Source organism: Solanum pennellii, chromosome 7 (assembly GCF_001406875.1).
Source record: "Solanum pennellii chromosome 7, SPENNV200".
NCBI lineage: Eukaryota > Viridiplantae > Streptophyta > Magnoliopsida > Solanales > Solanaceae > Solanum > Solanum pennellii.
The window spans coordinates 66994320-67010051 of NC_028643.1; the positions used below are offsets into that span (position 1 = coordinate 66994320).

Genomic DNA, 15732 nt, shown 5'->3' on the forward strand with positions numbered 1-15732 from the left:
TTCACTAAATATTTCATCACTATTTTGGTGTTCACGTAAAAAATGATGTAATACAACGCAAGCAAAAACTAGAGAGGGTGTTTTTGTAAAAGATAAAAGATTGGGGTAAAATTTTAATTTTCAAAATATCCCAAATAATGAGATTTGGCCCAAATACTAGAAAAAACTAGTATTTGGAAATTTGGGATATTTGCCAAAAATATTTGCCAAATAATGGCAAATTGTATGGACAAACATTATTTGCCAAATTTTTCCCAAATATATTTATGGCCAAACGGGCCCTAAGATTTCCAAAACCCTTATATACACATACAATAGAAAACTGACATGGGCCTGCAATGTATTACATTGAAATTTTGCATAAGGACAGATTTTATACATTTTATTAGAGCTGGGCACAGAATACCAAAAACCAAATTACCGAACCGAATTATTTGGTAATTTGGTATTCAGTAATTCGGTATTTTTTGGTAAGGTATTCGGGAGTAAAGTATTAGTACTATGGTATTCAGGTTTGGGTTTGGTATGAGACATTAGTACCATTGGTATTCGGTATTTCACGAATGCCAAATTATTACTTAAGGACGGACATATATCAACATATTCATTACTCACAAGTTCAAAGAAAAAGTTTAAGAATATCCTATAATATTGTGCCTCCACATTAAAAAAAATGGTTGGAGAAATAGTATTAATTTTGTAGTACAATCGTCTATAACTTCAATATGATATTGTCTAATATCGTACCAAACCAAAGTTTCATTTACCGTTTACCAAATTACCGAACCGAAATTTAAGAATTTGGTATCTGCTTTTAACTACCAATTACTGAATAACCGAAACCCGAAATTTGGGAAACCCAAACCAAATACCGAAAGCCCACCCCCACATTTTACTTGCTCTAGTACTTAAGTTTCAAATCTGATTAAACCTTCAGAAAGACACTGTCAGTTCCAGAACATAGCTCGACCTACCTTTCTTTTTCCCCATCCAAAAGAAGTGACCTCTTTCTTGATGGAAACATTTCTCTCTGCATACGTTCAAGCATAATGTTTTGTTTTGTTTTTGAAAATGGTAACTTTGTCTATTCCTCAAAAGTCAGTACACTGATCAATATTTACAACATGTACTTCAACTTCTACTATCTTTAACTAAATTGAGTCTAGTACATCAATTAAGGAGATAGTATCACTTGAGTATAATTGATTACACCAAAACATAGCAGCATAAGACAATTTAGTTTGAATTTTTGCATACTACTCTCAACACTATCGAAAGCTCTAGAGTTCCTTTCCTTCCATATTGCCCACCATATGCTAGCTGGGATAATTCTCCATCTGTCTCTATTCTTGGATTGCTTTCCTGCTTCCTCCCAACTCTGAATTGCTTCTGTGATCTTGGCAGGCATGGTCCATGACATACCCTTAAGGCTCAGGAATAACCTCCATAGTTGACTTGTCATCTTGCAGTGTAGAAAGAGATGGTTAACTATCTCAGCAGTTTCCCCACAAAAGAAATATCTAGAACATAATGGTATCCCCCTTTTCTTTAAGTTGTCTTGAGTCAATACACCCTCCTTGGCTAACAACCAAACAAAACATGCCACTTTGAGTGGAATTTTTGACTTCCAGATTCCTCTCCATGGCCAGTTACTTTGAGGCTGATTGGTGTGGTTCAACCAGTTGTATGCATAACCCACCTTAAAGTTGCCCTTTCGATTGCCCTTCCACCACAAAATGTCCTGACCTCCTTCCAGTCCATTAAATTGCCCAATGGTGTTGAAAAAATCTGCTACCCTTTAAATCTCCCAATCATTTAATTGTCATCAATATTGTTGTACCTCTTGTGTGCATTGGCCATTTTGTGGAAGAACATAGTGTTCTTATCCCCCTCTTTTAACCATAGTAATCTTGATTTTTGTCTCCATGCAATTTCTACATATTTGAGCAATTCCTCGAACTCTAGTAAACTAGAGTTCTTCATTGTTACCTCATCCTCTGTTAGTGCTCTACCCTTACTAGTGATCCAAGGAGAGTTCTTCATTGTTACGTCATCCTCTGTTAGTGCTCTAACCTTACTAGTAATCTAGCATAATGTTAAACTTGGAAGTTTGTATCTTTAAAAGAGATTTTTTTTATGACAAGGGAAACTCACAGTTGCTATCCTTTGGGCGCACAGGGTAAAATACCCTACTCCTATGCAATAAATCGCAAACTACACTCGAGAGATAACTCGCACTAGGCAAGCTCGGTGCGATATCTCTACCCATAAGGCATACCTCTTGATTTCGCTGGCAAGGGTTTCGAACTTGAGACCTCTAACATGAAAGTCTCAAGCCCAAACCATTGGCAAGCGGTTTCTTCAAAGAAGATTGTTGAACTCAGAAGTCTAAAACTTTTTAAATTGGAAATATTGGAATTAAAAGCACCAGGGCAGAGCTACCAAACAAAAGCCTAAAAACAATTACAGTTGCCCTATCAAATCTATAGACCTCCTCCTCTAAAAGAGCACTATTTACACCAAAAGTGGAAGTGTTGAACAGAAGTACACATTTCAACATAATCTCCTGTATATGACTGCCCCTATCTTCAAAAACGCTGGATTCTCTCTATCCAAACTGTCCACCATATGCAAGCAGGACCAATCTCCACCATTTCATCTGTCTAACTATACCTCCCAAATTTTTCCAGTTCTAAAGAAGATCCACAGTGTTTGCAGGCATACACCATTTGATTCCCACCAAATTAAGAAAGAGCTGCCACAATTGATAACTAGAAGAACAATCAAGAAATAAATGGCTATTAGTTTCTGCATTGGAATTACAGAACAAATATCTGGAACATAACTGGAATCCTCTTCTTCTCAGCCTTCCTTGACTCGACACTGTCTTTCTAGCTACCGACCAGGTGAAACACGGAACCTTCTGTAGGAGTATTAGACTACCAAGGAACCTTCCATGGCCAATCAATAATCTGATAAGCATGGTTGCTGATTGCTAAATGGGCACACTTGACAGTGAAAGTCCCATCTTTGCTTGGATTCCAATACAATTTGTCCTCTGCTTCTGATGGCCCCTGAAACTCCTCCAAAGTCTTTAAAAAACTCCACTTCACCTTCATAAGTCTCATCTACTGGATTGCATTATATGAAGCCTGTCTAAAACTAGGCAACTGTAACAGGAAAGGAATAGCTGGTTAACATATTTTACCTATGTAACAAGGATCTGAACTCTGCTAGATGATTCCTGCCAATCTTTTGGTGTTTGTGGACTGAAAAGAACAAGAAATGTTTTGATGGCATCTCAACTCCAAATCACTCACTTAAAGCTAACTGTTTTGCTTGACCATTTTATTGGTCAAAGTTGACCCCAGTTCTTAGTGCTGGACATTTTCTAGACTTTAATAGCACCCCAGGTTTAGATTAACACTTTGTATGGGGGCTGAACTGAGCTGAATATTCCTTTTTGTCATTATGTTACCTGTAACTATGCCCCTTGTAACTTTGCATCTCCTTGATGCTTTTTAATGGAACATATTACTTCATCAAACAAAAAAAAGAAAGTCTCATCTAGTCAATTTTTTTTATTTTTTATTTTTTGAGATTGGTAATTGTTTCTATTTCTGTAAATCAGTACATGCGTTATTTACATAATGAACTCGAAAGGCACTGTCCTATCCCTATAATGAGTCTAAAACATCAATCATAGAGACAGTGTCATTGGAGTATATTTGATTACACCAAAAACACAAAGTTAGAATACAATAGTTTGTCTTGCTACATATTACTCGTTAACTACTCCTGTTATTCACATTTCTTAAAACCAGTGTTATCAAAAGCGAAAAGCGCAAAAAAACTCTAAGGTCCGTCGAGGCTTTAAGCGTAAAGCGCAAAAAAGCGTGGGTTTTAATGAAAAAAGGTGCAAAGGGAGGAAAAAATATAAATATATATGTTTAATCCAAGACTATTAATTATAAACAGGAATGACAAATATATGACCAATGAAATTGAACTTTTTTAATCATAAAGTGAAATATCAATTGTTTAGTGTCAATTCTTCATAAGAGGCTCATTGGCAAGGAAAAGTTTGTCTTAGAACCTTGATGACGATATTGAAGCGCAAATAAAGTGAGGCGAAGAACTCAATACATTTTGAGCCTCGCTTTAGGGCTTAAGCACATTTATCTTTTTCTTTGAAAGGTTCTCTTACAAGCACTTATCTAACTCAATACAATCTGTTTAAACATCCAAATCTTAGTTTCTTTGGTAGAAGCAAGTCATAATATTTGGAGCAAAGGGAGAAATGTATCTGTATGTATATGTGAGCTACTAAATATAAGTAATTTTCTTTTATTTTTAGTTTCAACTTTTATGAGATCATATCTGTTACTCCCTCCATTTCAATTTGTTTGTTATACTTTCCCTTTTTTTTCTGTTTCAAAAAGAATGTCACTTCCCTTTTTCGGCAACTCTTTAATTTCAACTTTTTCACATGGCAGGTCTTAGACCACGAGCTTAAAGGAAATTTTGGTACATTCTACGTCTTAAATTTAATTTCAACTTTCCACATGGCATGTCTTAGACCACAAGATTAAAGGACATTTTGGTACATTGTACATATCTTTAATTTAAGATCACAAGATTTAAAAGTCTTCTTTACTTTCTTAAACTCCATGTCAAGTCATACAAGACAAAAATATTGAAAGGGAGTACTTACTGGGGATAACTATTTGTTTAAGTTCTACAAAAAAAATCCACTTCAACTTGCTTTTTTCGATAGAGTGATAATTTTTAGTTTGAACTACATCAAAATACTGTCAATCTTCCAAAAATAGAATATTTCACATGAAAGTAGAAACCATGTAAAAGTGCAACCTTTAACACTAAAAAATACTTGAACAAAATGAAATTTGTGCATATTTTTACACCAATGCAATCAATTAAATCAAGTAAATGTTTTCTGAACAAGTGAGTATGGCAACTAGTATAGGTTTACTTACATCTAAGAGGTGTAACACTGGGTGTTAGCATTGACAACAGCTTTGATGACTCAATATTTAAAATTACATAAGTAAATAGGTCTTACACAGCAAAATAGTTGTCAACCCTAACAAATATAGCATCATGTAACACAAGGCTTGAGCCTTCAGCATGGCAATACCCACACCTCAAAAACATAAGCTCTAGGTCAAGAAAGATAAACTTACACAAGAGCACAATGCTGACCATTATCTGATATTAATTCAATTGTCAAACTTAATCTACATGCAGAAATCATCTAGAAAATATATATTGCACGTCCATTCATGTGTGTTTGGTGTTACTGTAGTAATCAATGCTTGATCATTTTACCCTTGTTGCTACAACTTCAAAAAATTAATAGACTTAGGGATGGCAATGGGTCGGATAGATGTGGGGCTGTGTGGGTTTTAAGCTAAGCGGGGCAGGGCGGTGGGTGCGGGGTGGGTTGGATATTTTTTTCTAAACTAATATAGGGCGGGGGATTTGCTGGTTTAAAAAAAAGAGTAAAATTAATATTATTCTTTGGAATATACCAAAAATCATACGTAGCTTTGCTTAAAATTATATAATACTTCAAGCTACATGTATCAAACTAAATATAGAGAGAGAGAGAGATTGTGATAACCTTGTTGTGGTACCAGTTGGTTGTAGATACCAGGATAGTACTAAGAGATCATAACCATTGATGATCATCAAGCTGGTAATGAGTATGTTAATATCTTTACAGAAAAATTTACAGTTGGTTGAGCGTAGCTTCAAATGGTGATAAAGGAATTTTTTTACTGAAATTTATAGTTACCAGAGCGGGGCGGAGTGGGTTTATGCGGGTTAGAAATTTTGTGGGTTAAGCTCAACCCGCCCCATTGTCATCCCTTTATAGACTTGTCCTCCTTTACTAACTTCCACATTCTTCTGATTGTTGAATACAACATTATACCCAGTGTTATCTCACAAGTGGAGTCTGGAGAAAGTATAGAGGCTGCTTCCGATAGTAAAATATTGTCTTCTAATCATCTTTGTATCATTTAATAACTGAAGCCTTATTAACTACTTCACATCCGTGTTTGCTATTGGGAAGACTATACAGTTTAGTAATATAAAAAGTTCAATTTTCACAAGAAAAACCTGTATCCATATTTGACTCTTTTTCCATTGCGCTTGGGATTTAAAATGAAGATGTTATAGGCATCTTCCAGTTGTAAATACTCCACGAGACTGGTGTAGAGAACATCCATCATATCCACATCAACTTGCCACAGAACAGTTCCATCATCCCTGAAAACACACATTTATATAGAGGAACTGAAGAAACGCATCTAAGAATTAATAATAGTCACAGAAAGTTACACAGACAAACATAAATTCTCTAATATTAGAAGGGATTTCAAGTACCTGTTATCAGACATATCATCCTTGCGGCCAAAGATATCAATGGCACGCTCAAAGATGGATGTGACCTTTTCACCCATTTGAATGGCATGAACAGAGAAACTGCACAAAGATTTGAATACCTTATCAGATCAGTCTGTAGTGCATTAACTATTTTACTCACGCGGATTGTATGGTTGTTTCGGGGAAGGAAAACAAAAAGTACTTGTAGTTTATGTGGCTGATTAGAGGCAGATGGTGACGCTGTTCTCTGTCAATGCTAGTTTTGTAAAATGGTGTCAAAACTTCTCCCACTTGAGGAATCCTTGTATGTTCAAGGATGTGATCAATCTTTGAAAACCAGCGCTCTAGTTCCAGTGGCTGTAGATTAAATTCTGAGCAGAAACCACATCGCAGTAGTAAAGAATAATGTAGTCAATATTTACAATGCAGAAATATAACAAAGAAAACAGTCATCTTCAATTGTGAAGGGACAATTGGATACCTTTTTATAAAGGTAAAGTAAAGGAATAATACATACCTTGATTACCCTTCCCTTCAAATCCAATAAAAATGAAATTCACAGGTACCGGAAGGTACATGGAATCAACTTCCAGAAGCTTCAAATAATTTGCTATATTACCTGCAGTACAAGAGAACAATATTTTATTTCACTCCACTTATTTTTTTTGAGAAGGTTCACTGGGATTTTACTCCTCTTATTAAAAGATATACTTCCCCTCTGTTCCATCTTAGAACGTATTAATAGTATATTCAACACATCAAGCATATAGTTATTTAAGGCTTTTAGGGATATACACTAATATGATGGCTCATTCAAGTATTATTTGACTCATACAGTTATCTCAAATGGGTAGCGCAAAAGAATCCACCAAATGGGCTTATAAAGGCCTCGAGCCACTCCACCTATTGTCTTTGGCCACATTTCATTAGATGTATTGGACAGAACAATCATGATATGTCCATTGTTTATCCAATGTTCGGTAACAATTTTTCAATTCCAGTGCGATAAATATATGTATAGCTTATACAATATTTCCTGTCTTATTTTAAAGATTTCATTGATAATAACAAGGGCATTATGGTTGTATACAAGAGGTATACAAAAAAAGGAGAGACCTACAATATATGGCTTACCCCAAAAGACACCCAGACCTCTATACAAACAGGAACTTCATGGGTGCACTAAAACAAAATAAGGGATCAGGGACTACTTGTCAACTGAGAAAAGCTCATTTCCACCCTTCATAAGTTCTTCTATGCCTCTCCTTCCAAACGACCTACAAAAGAGCAAAGGAGTAACATTCAAAGTCGAAGCCTTCTTCTCCTAACTCCACTCTTTCAGCTGAACATCAACTCCTATACAGATTTTGGTATAACTCAAGAATTACCAAACCAACATATCCCACCATAACCTCATGGCTAGTTTGTAATGCAACAAAATATGATCCACGTCCTCGCTTACCTCCTTACATAGGAAACATAATCTCATGCAAACAACAGGGATGGCAAAATGAGTAATTTATATGGGTATCCATTCAAATTACCCATCTTAAATGAGTTGGGGTGAGTAAAAAATGAGTCAAACTCATATTATCCATTTAAAAATGTGTAGTTAAATGGGTAAAAGAGACTCATTTATAAAAGAAATAAAAGAAGCATTAATATTTTTTAAGGTGTAACCGGCCGGGGTAGGGATGGGTTGGATAAGGTAAAAAATTGATTTTTTTTGGAACACATTTTTTTTAGGGAAAGGGCTATAGTGGGGGGAGGGGGTAGTGGTGGTTGTGGGAGTGGGTCGAAATAGTAAAAAATAAATGTATTTTTAAAAAATAAAAATAAAATTGAAACAAAAAAAAACTAATAAAAAATAAATTTAATTTTTGAGGCATTGGGGTTGGGTGGTGGGATGGGGTAGAGTGGGAGGTGAAAGGGGTATAGAGTGAGGTAAGAGATTTTGCTTTGAAGCTTTTAAGATGATCCCTACAATAATATGGGTAAATATGGGTACCCATATTATTCATTGGGTAACTCCTTTTTACTCATTTAAAATATGAGTAGAGCATTTAACCCATTTTTAATGAACTTGTTTATCATACTCATGTTCAACTCAACACGCTCGTTTGCTGCTCCTACAAACAATCTTTCTTTTCCTAAAATTCTTCCATCATCAATATCACCCCTTAGTAGCCAACCATGTGAAGAAGCACACCTTCCTCGACACCTTAGGTATCCAGACCAAATCATAAGAGAAACTAACATCCACCCTAACCAAAAGTTTCTCATAGATAGACTTGACAGAGAACACTTTGTTATTTCTCAACTTCCAACTCAAAGCATCAGGTCTATTGATGGGCTCACATTGCTTGTGAATTAAAGCTCGCAATCTCGAGAACTTGTTCACCTCCCAATTCTGCAAATTCCTCCTAAACCTCAAATCCCAAAATCCCTTTCTGTCCCCCTAACTTGCTGGACAAACAATTCCCTTTGGCAAGAGGCCTTATACAACACCAGAAAATCATCTTTTAGCACCACACCACTTTTCGCCCCGAAAACCAACTTTATTCCCAACCCATACCTTAAAAGAATGTTTTTAAAGGTTTTCCAACCCTTCAATATATTCCTCCACACCACATCCATAAGTCATAGTAACTTTGTTCTCCGCCACCCCCCTCTCCAATTCCCCATTCCAGTACTCCATATTTATCTGCTATCACCTCTCCCTAAAGCTTCCCCCTCCAACCCAAATCTCCGCAACCACTTGCCCAAAAGTGGCTTGTTGAAACTCATCATTTTGGCATTGTCAATGTCTCCTAACGAACTAAGTGAAATTTCTTAGCCCCATCAACCGCATCCCAAAGAAAAAAAATTTGCAACCTTTGCAATGTTGCTATGATAACGATAGGTGCATTGAACAAGGACATGCAATAAGTAGTAATTCTAGATAGAGTGCTCTTGATAAGCATTTATTTTCCTTCTTTGGACAAATATCTCTTCTGCCACTTTGTTGGCATACTCTTTAGATAAATGAATTCCAAACGTTGAGATCCTTGTTTGATGCACCTAGAAGTAATCCAAGGTTCGTGGAAGAACCCTACATTGTAATGCAAAAGTTGAGTAAGCACATCAATGTTGTCTATTGCACCAATGGGAAAGATCTAGCATTCTCGAAGATCAATTTTGAGCCCTAATACCACCTAGAACCAAGTCAGCACTTGTCCATGGTAGTCCAACTGAATCCCATCGGCAAAACACAACATAAAATATCATCCACAAATAAAAGATGGGAAACTGACAAGGTCCCACTACCACCACCAACCAACCAGTGTTATCAAAGGCGAAAAGCGCAAAAAAATTCTAAGGTCCATCAGGACTTTAAGCGCAAAGCGCAAATAAAGTATGGGCTTTAATGGGCTTTAATGAAAAAGGTGCAAAGGGAGGATAAAATATAAATATATATGTTTAGTCCAAGACTCTTCGTTACAAACATGAATGAAAAATATATGATCAATGAAATTGAATTTTTTTAACTTTAAGTGAAATATCAATTGTTTAGTGTCAATTCTTCATAAGAGGCTCATTAGCAAGGAAAAATTTGTCTTAGAACCTTGATAACGACACTCCAGCGCAAATAAAGTGAGGCGAAGCACTCAATATGTTTTGAGCCTCGCTATAGGGCTTAAGCGCGCTTAAAGCGCACCTTTGATAACCCTGCCACCAACGACCAACCGCAACCTCGAGACCCTTGATAAGACCGCCCAACATATCCTTGTCCATCATCCTACTCAAAGCCTCAATCACCAAGATAAAAAGCATGGGTGATAAACAATCTCCCTGCCTCAAATCCTTCTAACTACCACAAAAACCACAAGGATCTCCATTCACCAATATCAAGTATCTCACATAAGAGAACAAAAATTGATCCACTTCCTCCATTTCTCCCAAGCGCATCTTCAGCATCATAATGTCGAGGAAATTTCATGTAACATAGTCATAAGCTTTATCAAGATCTAACTTGCACGAGACACCTCGCACACCCTGATTCTTCCTCGAATCTACCACTTCAACAACAACCAAAGTTGCATCCAAAAATTTTCTTCTTTCACTAAAAACATTTTACGAAGTGGACATGTGTCTAAACCAATACTTTCTTAAGACTACTAGAAAGCACCTTTGAAAAGATCCGATAAGTGCTTCCCACTACACTTATAGGTTTGTAGTCCCCAACGCTGGTGGCCCTGCCTTAGAATAATAACAATGAAAAAAGCATTTAAGCTTTTTCAAATTCACCCCGCTAGAAACTCATCATTATGCTCACAACATTAGCTTTAACTGTTCTCCAAAAATGCCAAAAGAAAGCCAACATGAAGCCATCTAGACTTGTTACCTTGTCACCCGCACAACACTCTACCGCCACATGCACCCCTCTCTAACCAAATATGAATACTCCTTCCAATTTGATTGAAATCCACCACAACTGCTCCTAAATTGGCCACCACTACACTTTTTCCTTTGAACAACCGTTAGTAGAGGTGAACGTGACAACCGCTACTTTAGAATCTGGTCTTCTTCTTTTCAACTCCAACACTATATTCTCAGTCCACCAACGAAAAATTATAGTCCATACACCTCCAACCTTCTCGAAAAACACAATAAGCCTCATGCTCGCTAAGAAACCTGCACAGGAACACAAATTTCTCCATGGAGTGCCCCTTTCAGATCTTCCCCCGGTAAACACAGAGCAAGGAAAGTTCCTCTCTGAAATCAACAAGCCCATCGTAACCTAACCCTTGTTTCAAGATTACCCTTTAGCCTTCTGCAACCCTTATCGAGAGTCGAAGGTGTGGAAAACAACACCTTATCATTGTTGATCTTTCTTGCTTTTAGAGAGGAGTCTCTCTATGGAACCGATGTACCAATGTGGTATAAGCAACACTATGATTAGTTATACATGGATAAAAATTCAACAGCAAATGCATCCATGCATCCATCCGCAAGTGTTAAATCATGGTAAGTAAAGGTGTTAATTAGAAACAACTTAGATCTAAAATAGCATAAAAGGAAGTAATCTTGAAAGACCTACAATCTCTTGGAATCCATGCAGATCCAGCAAAAATAAATAAAGTGCGTTAGAAGTCAGGGATATATATATATATGTGATACCAAATAATTAAAAAGATGTTTTAGTAATGTGCGCGCGCTAGTAAGAATATAGAGACCATGTAGCACTTCAATTTTTATTTTATTTAGCATAATATTAATTTGATGAGCTTAAATGGAGCGATATGACCCATGATAAATCCTACAGCTAACTCAAACTAGCTTGGGATTGAGGCGTTGTGGCGCTTGACACTCAGATTTCAACATCCGAGGCTCTCCCACCTAATATTTTAGCTTCACGGTATAATGGAGTGTAGTTCTTTTAAAATCTCCTGCAGCATTTTCATTCAAAGTTGCATAATGAACATGTCAAAAGATGAATACATGAGCTAAATGAAAAGCACAAAGTTTCTACTAAAATATTTTGAAACTATATCATCAACTAGAATGCTTATTTATTTGACTTTCTAACAAGGATAGTTCATAGATATCCAATGGAGTAGTCGAGGTGTGCACAAGTTGGTCCAGACACCACCGTGTTTACAAAGAAAAGGGTAGTTCATGGGAAAATCCCCACAATACGAGTCCCTAATTCTATCCATTATACAAGTTTTACAATGTGATTTAACTAGTTACATCTTCTAGAAAACTAGAAGCTTCAATAGATAAATAGAAAGTAAATGCATGAAAAAAAAATGTTTAATTGTCTCCAGACTAAAGTTTAAAAAAAGATTTATCTTACGAAGCACTAATATAGAAAATTGAGAAGGGAGTATAATACACATCAAAGGCAAATATAAAAGAAAGTGAAAATTAATCCTTTGTCAAAAGGTAGAAGAAAATAAAAACATTGGAGAAACACAAGTACCTGCCTGGGTGTAATTGAGAACACTCAATTTTTCCGGTTTAGATGCTTCCAGATCATCAAAATCTGTATCCATACAGCATAACGTTAATGGAAATTGAGCTAGTAAAAGTCATCTTTACAACCAAGTACACAAAAGAACATGCATTTCAAGAACTTACCACCACCATGAATAACAGACTCGCTCCAGAATTTGCTTCTATCTTTAAGGTTAAATAACGAAAATACCGATGACTTCCCTGTTTTACGATTTCCACCCGTAGAACCAAGTGAACTATGACTCAGCAACTGCCAAATATTATTGCAATAATGAGTACCCTTTCTATAGTTTCTCTTGGCTTCAAGTGGGAGTAAATGGCTTTGAGAAAATCATTAGTGCAAAGTGATAACACAGAAATCTGAAAATACTTTCCAGAGTACTGAACACAAAAAAGAAAAATAAAGGAAATAATTTAATCAAAAGCTACTGATTCTACAATTCCCAAGAAAGTGCCAATTTTTTTAAGCTTGTCAATATTCACCTCCCACTAACCATCCCTACCACGAGAAAGGTGTTACATAAATATACAGTGACAGTATGACTAGGCTACATTGCAAGAGAAACAAAGAAACAAAGAAGAAAAATCATTATACAATATAAACATTCACAATTTAGACAAACTAAGGTCCACGGAAATGCAATACTAGTGTCTCAAGTTAACACACAATGAATGCTACTGGAACCAATAAGCTCATAGTCCTACATATGGTTAGTAAAATCAAATGCTTATCTCAAAAAAAAAAAAAGAATATAATAGTCTAAATATAAAATCATTGTATTCACTTGTAACCTAAAGACTCAAGGATGAAGTGTGACATTAGAATATCAATTTACTATTCACCCTCTCAAAGCACCTGAGGGTGTGGACGCGTGACCTATGGTCCAATGAAGTGGGAGGTGAACCATGAGATCTCAAATTCAAATCAGTAATAGGCAAAAAAACAAAAACATTAGGTGATTTCTTCTTATCTACTAAACCTTGGCAAACAAATTTAACCACCCTGACTCATTTGGGGGTGGCAGTAAAAGGTGGAATAGTCAAGGTGCACACAAGTTGTCCCGGAAACCACCATTAAAATATATATATATTCACCCTTTCAACTGAATTTCATAACCTGTTTTGCAGCAAGTTGAGGAGCTTCTAGAAAGATTGGGAGTTTATTCACTTTCACAGAGATTTTACTCGTAATAAATATGATCATGTAAAACAAGGGCATACAAACATTTCCATTCACAGGTATCTCACATAAACATTCTTCAGAGTGTAAACAACTTTAGAACAAAAATCAATAGTCAAATAATCAAATAACATCTCATCCAAACATTCAATTCCATCAATTCGCTGATAAGGTTATCAAAGTTTTAGAAAAATTAGAATCAGAAATGCACATTTGGGCGAGCTAAAAATTAAGTATCATCAGTAGATTCGATGTAAATCCGTTAAAGGAGAAACAAAATTAATCAGTTCTTAGAACCTGAAAAGAAAAATGACTGTTTGACAATTCAAGATTACACGGATATATTTACCAAAATGAAGAGGAACAGTAAAGAGGAGGAGCGAGCCAAGTGAGGACGCAACATGACTGGAGCCTCCAGATCTTCAAGGGAGGAAATTCAAGGGGAAAGATTCATCAACTGTGATGGGGGAGAGTGGAGACTGAGGAAGACGGGAATCGACCGTTTTGACTCTATTTGAGGTGTCTTAACAATGAAAAGAACCTAACCGGGCCAAACCCATCTGCAACATATTGGTTCATTGTGACCCGTTTTTGAAACCTATCTTTGTTAGTTGTTACTACGAAAAAGGGGCTTAAAATACAATAAAATTGGTTGTGGTATATTAGTGGCAGTGTTTCACCCTTAATCAGGATCCGAATTTAATTGAAGCTTCAATGTGGGCTCCAGACATCGGATGAGAAATCAAAAGAATAAAAAATTAATTACTTGGGTGGATCCCTTTTAAAAAATAATTACTTATTTTAAGTATACTTTTGTTGTAAATCCATTGTATATGTGGATGATCCATTAGAGTTATCCAACAATTAATTGGATTCATGTATTAGTGATTCCAATGTGATAAGATTTCAAGGTGATATGAAGCTTGATGATAACTATGTATAATTCCAAGGTGACCTTTGACTATGATATCTCAACAGTATAAATAGAGATATCATTCACCATTGTATGACACACTTGAATAGAAAAATTCTCTCCTCTATCTTATACTTCTTGTCTTTTTCTTATTATATTCTGAGCTTTCTTTACAACAACTTTTTAATTATTGCCATTTATAGCAATATATAGCATTATTATATATTTATTTTTCTCTCTTGCCTCTTTCTCCTTTTTTATTCTTTCTGTGCAAGATATTATTAATATTTTAAAGCTACAATTGAATGATCCACATTCTTTAACCACAAATACAATTTCTTTTTTTATATATAGTTAAAACAGGATTAAAGGTTCACTTTATATCAAATAGAAACAGAGAGCCCAAGTTTATAAAAAACAAACATAAAAATGCAAAATCACAAATTCAATTCATTGTGGCTCTAAAGGGAGAAGAAAATCCTAAGCTCATTTTTTCTTTATGTGTCCCCGAAAATTAAGTTGTCAACCATTATAATGGTATTGAAGTTGTTAATCCTTCGATATTTATTGTGGTACAAAAAATAATGTGTATCAAAATAAATCTAAACAAATTTGTAGCACTTATAAAAAAAAATTAGCCCTTAAAAGTTACTACGCAAGTTGTTTTCTGAAATTGTATTAAATTGGAATGATGTCTGCAATATGCATTAAAAATGTATCATGCATGTATTATAAGTATATTATAAATTATTTGGATTGGGATCATTAAAGAGAAAGTGAAGTTTGCAAGATGTATTATATATATATTGTTAATGAATAAAACATATATTATACATGTCTTATAAATTAAAGTAAATCAGGACGACCAGATTAGTCTTTTTATTTACGCATCATCAATAAAGTACAAAATGAATTAAACTTGAATTAAAAATGTATTTCATACATTAAAATTGAACTAAAAGAGAAATAAACATGAATGCAAAATGTAGCAAACAAAACAGCAGTCAATGATTCGTAAAGTGAATAAAACTTGTATCAATAATGAATTAGACAAGTAATTTGATAGTAACAAATGAAAAAAATGATAACTACCAAATGAATTAAATTTGAATTAAAAGTGTATTACACACATGTTAAAGTTGAATTAGAAGCGAATTAAACAAGAATGCAAAATATAGCATACGAAAAAATATTTTGTGATCTATAAACTGAATAAAACTTGTATCAA

At 35.2% G+C, this 15732-nt stretch overlaps 1 protein-coding gene across 2 annotated transcripts in view; it reads right to left on the reverse strand.

Annotated features, from left to right (window-relative positions):
- Positions 1-14140, reverse strand: part of LOC107026115 — a 36620-nt gene extending 22480 nt beyond the window's left edge. Inside the window, exons 1-7 of one of the 2 annotated variants that reach the window (XM_015226973.2) lie at positions 13941-14140; positions 12535-12661; positions 12377-12439; positions 6929-7030; positions 6614-6782; positions 6412-6510; positions 6145-6294 (exon numbers count right to left, since the gene is read on the reverse strand). In XM_015226973.2, coding sequence (XP_015082459.1) covers positions 6145-6294; positions 6412-6510; positions 6614-6782; positions 6929-7030; positions 12377-12439; positions 12535-12661; positions 13941-13994 — 764 coding nt within the window. In that variant the 5' untranslated portion in view covers positions 13995-14140. Of the gene's footprint in view, positions 1-6144; positions 6295-6411; positions 6511-6613; positions 6783-6928; positions 7031-12376; positions 12440-12534; positions 12662-13940 lie in introns of those variants that run through there. The other variant, XM_027918385.1, reaches the window with a different exon arrangement.
- Positions 14141-15732: the final 1592 nt, after the last annotated feature.